This window comes from Terrapene carolina, unplaced genomic scaffold (genome assembly GCF_002925995.2).
Source record: "Terrapene carolina triunguis isolate 2854851 unplaced genomic scaffold, T_m_triunguis-2.0 Scaffold234, whole genome shotgun sequence".
Taxonomy (NCBI): Eukaryota; Metazoa; Chordata; order Testudines; family Emydidae; genus Terrapene; species Terrapene triunguis.
This window is the reverse complement of record NW_020664585.1, coordinates 15,362,082-15,376,072: the sequence shown is the minus strand read 5'-3', so window position 1 is coordinate 15,376,072 and position 13,991 is coordinate 15,362,082. Positions and strand designations below refer to the sequence as shown.

Genomic DNA, 13,991 nt, shown 5'->3' with positions numbered 1-13,991 from the left:
ATGACCAAAAAAAAACCCAACCAGAACTGTATAGATGGGAACTGTAACATACATTCATTACTCAACCATTTCCAACCAACATTAAATCAATTCCACATATGCATATTAGGTTCACCAATGACTATTAGCTAAGATGGTCTGGAATGCAACCCCATGCTCTGGGAGTGGACAACAGGGGATGGATCACTCGATGATTGCCTGTTCTGTTCATTCCCTCTGCTGACAATGGCCAATGCCAGGGGCTTAAGACGGGATACTAGGTTAGATGGACCATTGGTCTGACCCAGTATGGCCGTTCTTATGTTCAACAAATCTTTATGCTAAGGAGGCCTATTTAGGTCAGCACATTAGAAAACTTTGCACTTGTTCACAAGAAGTTTAGTACTTTATTATTTTGTAATGTGGAACAGTTTAGTGGATTATGCTAAACCAGAAAAAAAGCACTCTTTTTCTAGAATAAGAGTGTGTTCACACATGGAGTTATTCAGAAATAGCTATTCCATAACTCCAGGTGTAGACAAGCCCTTAAGGATCTTACCTCTTAATTTCAGGGGAAGAAAAATATAACACAGATTAATTGCGATAGGGATTGCTCAATTGCTGTATTTTATTAATGGCTTTAAAAACAAAATTTAAAAGCCGTTTTTAATTAAAAGGATGGACTTCTTCTGAATTTCTAAGATAGATGAGTTATAGTTTTCACAAGACATTCTATAGTATTATACAGCAAAATACACTACTGAGTCCAACAAAATAATGGTCAACGTCTTGTATGACAAAATCATGAGTGAGAGAGAAGCCTTATAATCAGAAAGCGATTCAATTCTTATGAAACGACTCACTATTAATTTCAGCTCCTTCAGTTGGCATATCTGATTTGGCTTTATAATCCAGACGTCCTTCTGAATTGTGAGAGGCCCCATTGCTAGCTCTGTTCTCCAACAGGGCACCTTGCTCAACAGATGACGAGTCCATGGTAAGAACGACCCAGATCCAAGGAAATTAATTCTTCTGAATAATTTGCCTCCAAGTGAACTACCAAGTCCGGATTCTCTCCATCAGCAGCAGTACTATTCGAGATGTCGTATAGTAGCACAATAGTGGGCTTTTCATTCGTTGGTTTACAGTAGGCAGCTCAGAAATTCCAGGAGGTCATGAAAATATCCTGGAGCAAAAAAAGCAATTACCAAGATGCTACATTCACTGGAAACAAATACATTTATTTTAAAAACATATTCACAACGTTGAAGATACCAGATAGACAGTAAGTAGCACTTACAAATTGCTCTTCACCCACTCAATTTATTTACTTCAATGTAAAGAATCAGGGTATGAAATGATAGTGGAGACAATAATCCACTGTCCTGCAGAATGAATACATTATTTAATAACATATTTCTCAACTTTTACAGTACAAAGACCTGTGCAAGCCTACAGAAATTGGTTCTGCACCCAGACAATTGATTTAAGATCATTATCCTAAAGCCCTTTTTAATGTAAATATGTATTCTAAAATTGGCATCAGCTCCAATAAACTAGAGTATGTAATTGTCCCACTCCAACAAATTACTGTGGTCACTCATTCCTGACCATATTTCCCCAAATGAAAACGGGTCACTGCGCGGGGCTTGCTCAAACCTGCGCCCCCCCGCAGGGCTGGCCCAAGCCCCTCCACACAGGACTGGCCGCTTGCCCGAGCCCCACGAACGTTCCTCCACACACACCCCATTGGGGGTCGTGCACCATTTTTTGGCAAAACTGGGCATGTATCCCGTTTGCTCTTGCCAACTGATGATCAGTTGGCAAGAGCAAACCTGCCCAGTTTTACCAAAAAACTCAGGATGTCCGGAACAGGGCTTAAAAAGGGAACCATCCCAGCCAAAATGGGACATATGGTCACCCTACTCATTAATAATCTGGACTCCTGTACTGTATTTTTCATTTTGGGGAGTTATTCCAGTTGAAGTCTGTTATTTTACCTCTATGAATGCAAACAGTGGCTTGAATCTAACCTTTTATTTAAATCATGGCACTATTGTTTATTCAGTTGTAGCTCAGGTTCCTGCACAGCAACCAACACATATAACTTTGCAGGAGCATGACCTGCTAATTACAGCTTGTGTTGACAGTCAAAATGAAAGTTAGAAGGCCAGCCTAGACTGGCAGCTCTTAGGCCCTAGGGCAAGGCTACAGAGGCGTTCCTAACAAAATTCACTGCATTCTGCCAATGATATGTCAAACAGCCAGATGTTTAAATAGGAGTCAAGACATGAAATGAATGCAATATTATCTTTATAATTTAACAAATTATCAGTTTAATTACCAATACGCTAATTAAATATAAAGTAAGTGTAGAAGATTACAAAAAGTAATGGATTGCTGTTCAAAAACAAGACACTAAAAAGCACTTGACTAAAAAGCAGAATTTTAGCTAACAGTATAAAAAAACTGTTAAATGTGTAAATTGCTCAAATTATTTGATTGTGTTTGGAAGTGTAATTTAACCTTCTATTCCCTCTCCATCTCCACAGAATACATCTATAATTTCTAAGGTGCCACACCACTTGATCTCTTGGTGATTAGAGCAACAGTGTCAAGGGAATAATACAACCACATTTAAGACCAGATCCTGCAGTCATGAGGGCAAAACTCTCACTGAAATCAATAGAAGTTTAACATGCACAGGACTGGATCCAGTGCTATCCCAATACCAAAAAGAGCCTTGTCCATATCACATGGACACCAAAAAGGCAATGACCCTAGAAAGCCAGCAGCTAATCCATGCCTATTTTCACAGCAGGTGTCTGGACTGGGGTTGGCATTTTAGGATGGAATTTCCCTCCAAAAAGAGAAATATGCATACATTACAAATAACCTCAGACTTTTCAAAGTTACATATATCTCTAACTTAAACTTTAGGAATAGCTGCTACCAATGCTGACATCACGACAGATACTGTACATAGAACAAGTCATAAGGGGATCCTGATTGTAGCAATAGGGTAAAGAGAGTTTACAATCACCATAGTTACACCTTACACAATCCAGTCTGACTAATTTAGATGATCTGTCATGCATTCCTAGCAACAACAAATACCTGTGTCTGCCCTGTACACGAACATTCACGTTGCAGAGAGACTTTTAAAATGTAGTGAAATATAATAACAAAGTTTGTACAAAGAGCTATGTCTATACAGTACTCTCTCTTCCTAAGGCTCTTCCTTGTTCCTAATCATATAAAGTCATCACATTTTGACTTCTAATTGCTATTAAAATCCATTATAAATTATCTCTTTATAACATACCCATCACAGGCTCCCATCAGACACCTTACACAGAAAGGAGCAGTGTTGGAGCGGAGTGTATAGCCAGCACTAAGAGCACAGGCATTCACTAAACCAAAAACCCCCCAAAGAACCCATTTTATTAAAAGCATTTAAAAGCACAACACAGACTGACACCCTGTGAAACTTAAAACTTAGTCCTAAGGTTATCAGAGACAGAGAAAAACAAGTGACAAGAAGCATCAGCTACAGACACCTAGGAGGACAGGAGTCTTCTGTCTGACTCCAAGATAGAAGGCTGGATGTTAGGAAAAGAGACATGGCACAATAATATTTCGCACTGACATAGCACCTTTCATCCTCCACCCCCCCAAAGCAACTAGAGACACTCAGCGCCACCGAGCCACCAGCGAGGAAGGTTTAACCTCCACACAAGACAGGCAGGAAGGTGTCCCCGATGATTGATACACACCGCCCCAACAGCACTGGGTTTATTTCGCTTACCTGGGACACACAAAGTGCTGGCCTGAAACCCCAAGGACGCTGAGCTACACCCCGGCCTGCCCAGCCCAGCCCGAGCTCAGACCCCCGCCCCCTTCCAGGCCAGAGCCCCGACCCGGCCCGTCCAGCCCAGAGCCCCAGCCCAGCCCAAGCCAGAGCCTAGTCAGACTCCCCGGCGCCGGCCCGCCCAATCCCTCCGGGTCCCTTCCCCGTGGGGACTCGGGGCCCAGCGCTCAGCCCCCTCCCACGGGACCCCCAGCAGGCCCCGTCCCCTCCCCACAGACCTGACAGCTAGCGACGGGCTCCGTCCTCCAGCTGCCAGCCCGAGACGTGGCGCCGCTGCCGCCTCAGCCGGGGGAGGGGAGGGGAGCGGTGCAGCGCGTTTCTCCTCCCCCGCCGGAAGGGCAGGCCGCAGGGCTCCGGAGCGGCGCCGACCCCCGCCGGGTCTGTCTCCCTCCCAGACCCAGACCCTCCTTCCCCCGACTTGGGGCGTCCGCGGCTCGGGGAGCGGGGGTCAGCGGGGCAGGGCGGAACGGCTGAGGGGGGGCCGCTGTTTCCCAGCTGCGGGGACGGGCTTTGCCGGGGGACCTTCCGGGACGAGAGGGGAAGGGAGGTCTCCACCTTGTTGTTTGGGTTGGTGCTGTTGGCACTGGGGTGGTTTATTGTCCCGCCCTCCCTGCCTGTGTCACGATATATCACGATGGAAGGCCTTGGTCTATGACAACCACGTCTTTTCACGCCTGCTCCTCCCGTTCAGCACTATGATGGGGCCGCAGGCTCTCTGTAGTTAATGTTGACGCTAGTTTATTCTCTCATGCCAGGAATCAGGGCTTCCCCCAAGTCATGTGAATGGAAACCCCCTTGCGCAGGACATTTACAACGAGTGGGATTTCCTTGCTCCCTTCATCCCTTACTCTCTCCCCATCACTTCAGTGATCATAGTAGTGGAAATCCCCTGGATTAGAACTCGTACAAGCCGAGCAGTCAGATCCCTGCCTTTGTAAGTGTGTGTGTGTAATAGGCAACAAAGAGTCCTGTGGCACCTTATAGACAAACAGACGTATTGGAGCATAAACTTTCATGGGTGAATACCCACTTCATCAGATGCATGTTGCTTTGTTGCTTTTTACAGATCCAGACTAACACGACTACCCCTCTGATACTTGTGTGTAATAGCACACTCATCTGCAAATGCCTAAAGGTGGCAAATAATTTACATTTATATATATTACACGCACTTTCTGTCGAAAAGAAATACAAGGTACTAGCTTAGTTTTCCATTCAGCTGGCTTTGCAATTTCAATTTCTGTTAGGCTGACCAGATAGCAAGTGTGAAAAATCGGGACGGGGGTGGGGGGTAATAGGTGCCTATATAAGGAAAAGCCCCAAATATCAGGACTGTCCCTATAAAATCGGGACATCTGGTCACCCTAATTTTCTGTTGACCCGCTCAACCATCAGAAAAGTTCAAGGTTTTTTTCTGTTCATCTGCCAAAGAAAACCTGGAAGTGTTTGCCATTGATTGATGTGGGAAAGAGTTTAGTGGAGGCGTTTGGCAATTTGGGGAGGATGTCAAATTGAGAGCACATCACAACTTCCATGATAAAAAAGGTTTGGCATCTACCTATAATTTATTTTAGACATTTTAAGATGTCTTTTTAATTTGTTTCACACATCTACTTTATCATTAATCAGTGGGTTTCACTGACAAAATTGTAGAACATGCCTTGAGGTATTATTTTAGTAACTCCTACAAGCAATGTCTGATGTGTCATTTGCACAGAGATTTTAATGTTACCCCTTTTGACCTGAGCATTTCGCGCATAACTGGGGTCTTGCAAGTAGGTTTGTTAGCAGGAAATATTGATGGTGGAGTCAAATATTTCTTTGATGCAATCCTGTTTATTTATAAAGAACATACAAAGTCCTGTTTTTTTAACACTGTAGGAATGAAATAACATTGAGACAGTTTCCTTGCTCAGTATCCCTAGCCTCTTTTTCAAGCCTGCACTCTACCCAAAAAGCTCACTCTCAGCTTTCTCTTTTTCACATTACAAAGTGCTTCTCTGTCTGTCTCTCACTTTCTGCTCCCTCTTCTGGCTGTGTCTTCTCACATACATATACACCACTCCACACAAAAAATAACCAGCATAACTCCTCTTCCCACATAACTGTTTCTGACCAGCCTTGCATTTGGCTTTTAGGCAGTATCTCCTATTGTTTCAGCTATCTTACTCTAGAAACAGAGTAATTGTTTTGTATGTTTATCCTGAATGAAGGGCAGCTATTGCGCCCCCCAACTTCAATGAGGTTTCACCCAACCCCCAATATACATAACATTAAAACATAAGATATTTTAGGCCCCACTCCTGCAAACACACATGTACTGTACATACATGAGCAGTTCCAGTGAGCACAGTTTGACTACCCACATTCAGAAAGTTAATCATGAGCATTAACAGAATTAGAGTACAGATAGTTTGCAATAAAAAAATGTCTTTGCTTATCAGTATTTTAGTAAAGCAACAGAGAATAGGAAAGTTGGCATGTTTGTCACTAGAAAAGACTCTCCCACCTAGCTACCGATAGGTGATGAGAGCAACTCCCTTTCTTAGCGCCTAATAATGAGGTGGCTCCATTCTTTCTACCATTATCTCCCATGAGGTGGGAGGGAGCATCTCGTCTCTCCCCCACCCCTTCAGGAGGCCTTTCCTAGCATCTCTCGCCCCTTGATGGAACACACTTCTGTCTGTTGTTCTTGAGCCCAGTTGCAGGAGCTTTCTCTTCTCTTTGAGCCAGGGTAAGGAGCACTGAGCAGAATAGATCAGGCAATGTGGTTGCTGCCTGTTTCCTTTCAGGCCACAACATTAATTTTGGCAACCTCCTAGGGCACACATCAGCTTTCACTCTAGATAAGGTAGATTTGGGCTCTTTCCCTCCTTGCAGTAATTTTCTTTGTTAATGTAGGATTTCTTTTGAATGCTGGGTTACATAAGAGCATAAGAACGACCATACTGGGTCAGATCAAAGGTCCATCTAGCCCAGTATCCTGTCTTCTGACAGTGGCCAATGCCCGGAGCTTCAGAGGGAATGAACAGAACAGGTAATCATCAAGTGATCCATTCCCTGTCGCCCATTCCCAGCTTCTAGCAAACAGAGGCTAGGGACACCATCCCTGCCCATCCTGGCTAATAGCCACTGATCGGCCTATCTTCCATGAATTTATCTGGTTCTTTTTTGAACCCTGTTATTAGGGTTATCAACTGCGGTCACTGATTATCATGGAAGACTGATGGTGAAAAAAATCTACCCTCTTATCAAGCACATCTCCCTGCCAATGCAGGATTGTTCCCCATAGTACACTTTCCAGAGTCTTGTCCAGTTGTAAATGTCCCAGGCACTGGGCTTCCATTACATTCCTAAGAAGTTGTTCCTTAGCCTAATGTCAATATCTGTCACAAAGCTTTCCTGGATAGTTGGCCTACATTTTCTTTCTTAATTTCATCCCAGTACTTCTAGTAAAAAGAGATCTGTTTACTTCAAATTTCATATAAAATTGCTTTCATCCTTCCTATTTTTGTGCTGCAGCAGTGCCTACAATTTCCACTTGGGTCCACATTAGACTGGGAGCTATATACATGCATAATAATGGACAGTCTCTGTCCTGAAGAACTTGCTGTCTGATTTGAAACAAGATGCAACAAGTGAGTTTAACAAAGAAAAGAAGGGAAGGGAGGATGAGAGTAGAAAAAGAGGATCATATGGTTGGATAGTTAAGAAATTGCACACTTCTTGGTTCCAAATCATAAAAAAAAGTCCTAAATGAGGTATTGCTGACTGACACACACCTTGCTACAGTGGCTGGATGGTCTCTTCTAAGCAATACAGTAAACTGGGTCCTGAGGAAGGATTTGAAGGAGGGTAGAGTAGTTGTCTTCAGACTAGTTCAGGAAAGGGATTCAGGGATATCCTCTATTGTGGACAAGGTCACAAATACAATACTGTATTGATGGGGGACCATAAGAGTACCTAAATAAACTAGACTTAAGTCCAAGGAATAGCAGCTTCCTCCAATTCCCGTAAGTTTTTCTAGAGTAGATGGATGGTAAGATGGAAAAGACCTAATATATATAGAAATTGTTCCATTTCAGATTAATTGGTTTTCTGCTTTCTTACCAGTAGATCATTTTATTCTGTAGATGTCTAACAAACACATGATGGACCAATTTTATATAAAATCAGCAGAACTACAATTCTCAGTGCTCCGGCCCAGATGCTTATAAGCCCTGTAATCTAATTCCTTTTGTTAGGTGTGTCCACCAAGTAGGAACTGCAGTCTGTCTGTGTGCAAACATTTAACAAACAATTTGTAAACCATAAAAGTGGGCTTACATGCTTGAATAAGAAAATGCTTAGCAAACTTGAGCCTGGATTAACAAATAAATTCTCGATGAATTTGAGAAGAGCCTTTGAGAAACTGAATATATGGGAATTTGTTTCAAATGCTTTGGGAGTGATCTCTGATGGATGTCTGTCCACAAAAGATGTCAAGGAACTTATGGTGGGAAAAACTCAAACTTCTAGTTCTTTGATTTATCTATTTTTGTACGAATGTAAAAGAATTGTTGCCTTCCTCCAGAGAACTCAAAGTAACAAAAATTAAGACCTGGAGGTAGTCACTAAGGTAGCATTCCAGTTTCAGTATTTGCCAGTGTCTGCCTATTGGCTTTGAGCCATCTTCTCTGAGACAGTTAATTGCTTGAGTAAAGCTCTGACTAGTTCAGATTTTACATTTTGGTCTGTCATGTGGCACTGAGAACCCTGGCCACAAAAATAACCATTTGCTTGGAGACAACACATATTGTCACAATTAAACAGTACACAGTAGCATGTAACTGCAATGAACTTAACAGTCTATTAAAACAGGAAGAGAATTTTTCATATGGAAAAATATTTATTAGTAATATAGGTTGTACCAACACACTCTGACAAGTTAGCTGTTTAAAAAGCTAGGGGAAGTCCAGGGCTAGTGCAAAACAGGAGTCAAAGTGCAGAGATTCCTCAAAATCAGAAGTGGAAAAGACCTGTTGGGCCACTTCGTTCATCTCTCCGTGCTACTGCAGCGTGTCTCCTTGTGACATCAAATTCAAGGCCTGAGCTCCCAGTGCTGACAGGGGCTGGCATCCTCTAGAGACCAGATATTTAGTTCCTGAAAGAGGGAGCATTTCAAATCATTTTCAAATGAACCTGAATAGGCAAAGTTTAATGTGGTATTGACAGGCTACTCTGTGGATTGCATTCAGCTATCCTCAGACAGAGACAGTCATGCTGCAGAGCCTATGAGGGTGATAGACGGAAAACTGAGAGTCTGCTAGAGTCCCACTACTAAAGAACATAGACTGCGTGCAATAGCTCACTCTTATAATATTTAGGCAGTTACCAGGTAACTGGTATGATGCTACCATACAAGTAATGCAGTGGTTTTTGGGTACTTGAAATAGCTCCCCTTAGCAGCCCCAATAATTGGAGAAACACCTGCTCCCTCATTAAAATGCCAATGGTACACAGCTGCATCTTCCTCCAGCACTCCCCAGGGTCTAATTGTTTTGTATATGTAACATTCATAGTATTTTAATCACAAATGGATTAATCTTTAGAGCACTCTTATCAGGTAGTTAACTATCCCAGTGGTTCATTCTATCTGTTCAAAATTGCAAATGTATTATTTAATCTGATAACTCGGAGTCTGAGCCTCATACTGCAAGGTGCCAAGAGTGGTCTGCAGGATGTTAGGCATGTGTTAGATGCCCAATGTGTTAGATAAGACTTTGGAAAGTCAATAGGACTCTTTGTATATATTTCTATGTCCAAGTGAATAAACAATGGGAATAAAAGGCCTAGATTCCTACTGTGACTCGGGAAGCTGTTAGTGCCAACTGGCAGAGAGCGCAGGGGGTTCATAGGGTTTTACAGGGATCCCCTGGGTCAGATATATGCATAATAGTTTACCAAAGGGTGGCATGTGAAGGCTCTACCGAGAGACAGTAGCCCACTGGTCATCATAATTATTGTGAAATGTATGTAAGCACAATATTTAAGGAGTGATGTGTCTACACTAAAAATTATGTTCCTACGGTCTTGGAATTAAGGCAGATCACCAGGAGGTGACATACCTCGGATATGTTCTTTTCAGGGAGGAGGTAACAGACACTTATATCTCTGTCTGGTCATGTGTGTATTATGCATTGTCTGCCTCACAATGGAGACCTATCTGCAGACAGTGTCAGGTACCAGTCAAGAGATTGCAAAATCTTCCAGAAAGAAAATCTCCATGAAGAAACAAAACAGCAGGGTGGTGTCCTATTTATGAAAAAGACAAATAATGGAACTTGCATATCTTGGGGGGCAAAGGAACACACTGGGTCCTACACTAAGCAGGCAAGCTAAAAGTGTGTTTGTCTTATGAAAGGAGGCACTCAGACAGCCTGGCTGTTACACACTGCAATGATTTTGGGTGAGCAATATTCTACAACACATGAAAGTATCATGTTAATGATGTCTAGGCTCTAGAATGCATGTTATAATTTTGTTTTATATGTAATCATTGTTTCCAATACTTCTACTTGCTATTTCTTGAAATCCTGTGCTTTGTTAAATAAATTTATACTTGATTTCACCACTATAAACATATCTAAGTGCTGTGTGTTAAGTGGAGCAGTGATCTGAGGGGGAACTGGTAACCAGAGGTGTACTGTTTCTTTGGCAACAGCAAATCTGTGAATACTGTGAGTGTCCAGTGGAAGAGGGGTGGGACACTCCAGGGAGATACTCGATGGGCTTGAGAGTTGGAGTGTGCCTATAGCTAACCTGTGTAGAGGGCCTGTGGGCCTGTGAGGCCTACAGGGAAGAACTTATGTTGCCTCTGGCAGTGGAGTTGGGAAGCTGACCCCTAGCAGGCACAAACAAGGCTTCCTCACGCAAAGGGCAGTGGTAGTGAGATGCCTCAGAGCCCTGGGTACCCCTGGGAAGCGTCACACCTACCGTCAGATTACATGTATCTATGTGGTGCAATAGATTGTTGCAGATTAGATGCATTTGTTAAAAGTCAGATTATCCTTTTACATAACCATTTGATTTGCAGCATATTTGTGGATCATTTTTGTTCTTTGAGCAGGAATTGGTCAGAAGGTTTCCGCTTCGTATTTTCTAGAACAAATTCAGGCACTCTAGTTCTGCTTTTCTGCCATCTGATATGGTAGAGATCCTTGGTCTATAGAACCACAATAAATCACTTTAAAAGGAATTGCTGGTCAACTTTGTAGTGGGGAAGGAAGCTATAGTTTCCCAATCCTGCATAAATTTTTATGTAAGTGTTTGGGGCTGCCTTTTATAGAAAAATACTTTATGAGACATAAGGTAACAATATAATATATATACAAGTGCAACTCACCGGGAACAGGATAGGAAGAAAATTCTTGAAATACCTTGGCAAGTTAAAATGTTAGTACAGTCTATCTACTTATTTCATTAATGATGTGTCTCAATCATTAATATGGGGTAAATAAAATTTAAACCCAGTTATTGGACAAAACATGGTGCACAGGTCAAATTCTTGTAAATTTACAATAGTAATATATGCAATTATTACTAGATTAATCCACTGAACATAATAGGGGTGTGGGACAGTAACCCATTTAGAGAGATTACAGATTACAAAAATTAGGAATGTGCATATAAGACCAGAGGAGCACGACACTCCAAATAATATCTATCTTTAGTAAAAGGTATTGACCTATTCACAAAACTTTGAAGTATTCCTATTGTAAGATATAAGGGTAGGAAATTGTTTCCTAGGAAATTGTTTCTCTAGCTGCCATTCAGTGGTCTTACCCTCTGCAGAAAAATAAATTATAGTACCAAAATTTGGAACAACATATGGAGGAAACTCTGAATCCATAACATACAGGGATGATGTGTGGCCCCTTGTGGGACATGCACTATAGCTTTACAATAGTCTTCTGAACCGTAGAAATATCACCAGAATGCCAGTGGAGGGCAGTCTCTTCCCAAAACCTATTCCAAGTGCTAATATGGTTTACTTTGTAAAACTTGATTACTTTATTCTGGAAAGCAACCTTCCAGCCTTAAAGAACCCTCACGTTTAACTGAATAGAACTAGTAAAGTGCATCCAAAGTGAATAAATATCTCTTCTTTGTGCAGAGTAAACTGGTAACTTTTATGTGACATTTCTTGACTTAAATGTCAAAGGTGGGTTGGGTTGTAACTCACTGCAGTAATCTCAGTTGAAAACCTCTCTTCTTTACTTACTACTATTTGTCCTTTTCCCTATTACTTCAGGAACTGACCCTGCAAAGAACTAGGGAGGTGAGCAGTCCCATTAAGTTCAATAGGACTATTCACATGTGTTAGTCTTTGCAGGATTGCAGTCTAGATCTATAAACATGTTATTAAAACCATGTAAAGCATTTTAAGATATAATCTGTTTGAACATATTTGCACCATATCTTTATTTTGTATTTATACTCAAAATTGCACTAGTAAAGAAGGGAATGTGAGATCTTGCAAGTGATAGGCCCTGGATGATAAACAGTTTGTGTTTGGCCACAGTTATGATTCTCACAGGACAAAAGATCATAAATATTTCATTTTCCGCCCAGCTCCTTGTCAAAAAAAGCTAAGTCAAATGCAATGGAAAAACTACATACCCCTCAGAGCCAGTAGGTGGCTCTCTCTGTGTACAGTCCAACAGACATTGTGTGTATTGTCCAGTTACAGAAGTGGATTTGTTTTCCTAATTATTTTCTTAACAGAGATCTTGTTCTCTAACCATCAACAACACTATGTGCATGCTTCAGTCCCCTGAGCTTATTAGATTTATTTTCCCCTTACACATTCCTCTTATTTGCTTCTATTCAGTCTCCAAGACCCTTTCCCCTCATTATGTATTGGAAAGAAAAACCTGCCCTGACCACACACAAAGCACAAATGGTTAAGTAACTAACCAGCCTGGCACATTGTATTCAGCCTCAGGCATCCAGTTCCCCATCACATCTCAGTAAGGGGAAAATATTTATTTTGTACTAAATGTGGAAAATAAAAACCAATTCATTAAAATCTTTAGGAACTTCATCCTCAATGATCAATCATCAATCATTATGGCTGTTCTTATGAGTGCTTACATATCTAAAGAAGTATACTTGCAAAGTTCTTTCTCCATTCCTCAGGCCATAGGAATCATTTTTTTTAACCATTATTTGGCCTACCCTTCTAACAATAAAGAGTTTTTACATTTAGTTCTGTGAGTACTAGTCTACTGTTCATGATCATTCCAATCTCTTTTAAAAGTGAATTTCACAGTTGTGGGCCACTTGTTGAGCATATTTGGCTCTGTGTGTGTGTGTGTGTGTGTGTTTGTGTGTGTGAGATGAGGCTGACAATACCATTGTTCCAGGCAAACATAGCTGCCATGGGACCTCATGATCCTCCTAGGAAAGGTGGTTCCTTAGGTAATTCAGGACAGTCCTGTGAAGGGGTTTCACAATGAACATGGAAGCCTCCATTAAGACTCAGTAGTTAATGGGGAGCCAGTGCAGACAGCAGAGTACTTTTGTTACTAGGTACAGTGGGTTACAGTAGATAGGAGAAGAATTGTAGGACTTAAACTTATAAACTATTCTGCATGGAAGGCACTCTGGGGTCCCACTGCACATCTGGAGGCGCACTGACTTTACTCACATGGGATAACTTGCAGTAGGAGTGCTAAGGAGGGTGTTCAAGTGTGGACATTGGGCATGCCAAGGATTCTCTTTGGCTAGAAAAAAAAATTGACTCAGTTGTGTAGGGGGAGTTTATAAACTTGAACATAAAAAGAAAATCTTCAGAGATTCACCAGTCCTACCTAGATGAAACTACTAACTTCAGTTTTGTAATTCTGAGTATTTAGTAATTAGGAAGTTACAGTACAAAGTGCAGTGGAGGCAGATCTGTGCTGCAGAGGGATGGTGGGAAGAGCAAAGAAATACTGAAGGGAATGGAGGAGTAGATGGGTCTGAATACAGCTTAAGCAAGAAATGAGAAAGCAAACGTTTGTGTGTGTGGTATAAGTTAGAGGTCTACTTTCTGAAACTACAGCACAGTCCACATGGCAGCCTATTCGCCTTGAAAGGATTATGGGTGCCTGCACTC

The 13,991-nt window shown here is 41.8% G+C and overlaps 1 protein-coding gene across 1 annotated transcript in view; it reads right to left on the bottom strand.

Annotated features, from left to right (window-relative positions):
* The window catches only part of GOLGA3 (golgin A3), a 39,008-nt gene extending 34,874 nt beyond the window's left edge, over window positions 1–4,134 (bottom strand). Inside the window, exons 1-3 of the mRNA XM_024197080.2 lie at window positions 4,069–4,134; window positions 1,280–1,364; window positions 843–1,165 (exon numbers count right to left, since the gene is read on the bottom strand). Of these exons, the coding sequence (XP_024052848.2) occupies window positions 843–975 (133 nt within the window). The 5' untranslated portion in view covers window positions 976–1,165; window positions 1,280–1,364; window positions 4,069–4,134. The remainder of the gene's footprint in view (window positions 1–842; window positions 1,166–1,279; window positions 1,365–4,068) is intronic.
* Between the last annotated feature and the right edge of the window lie 9,857 nt (window positions 4,135–13,991).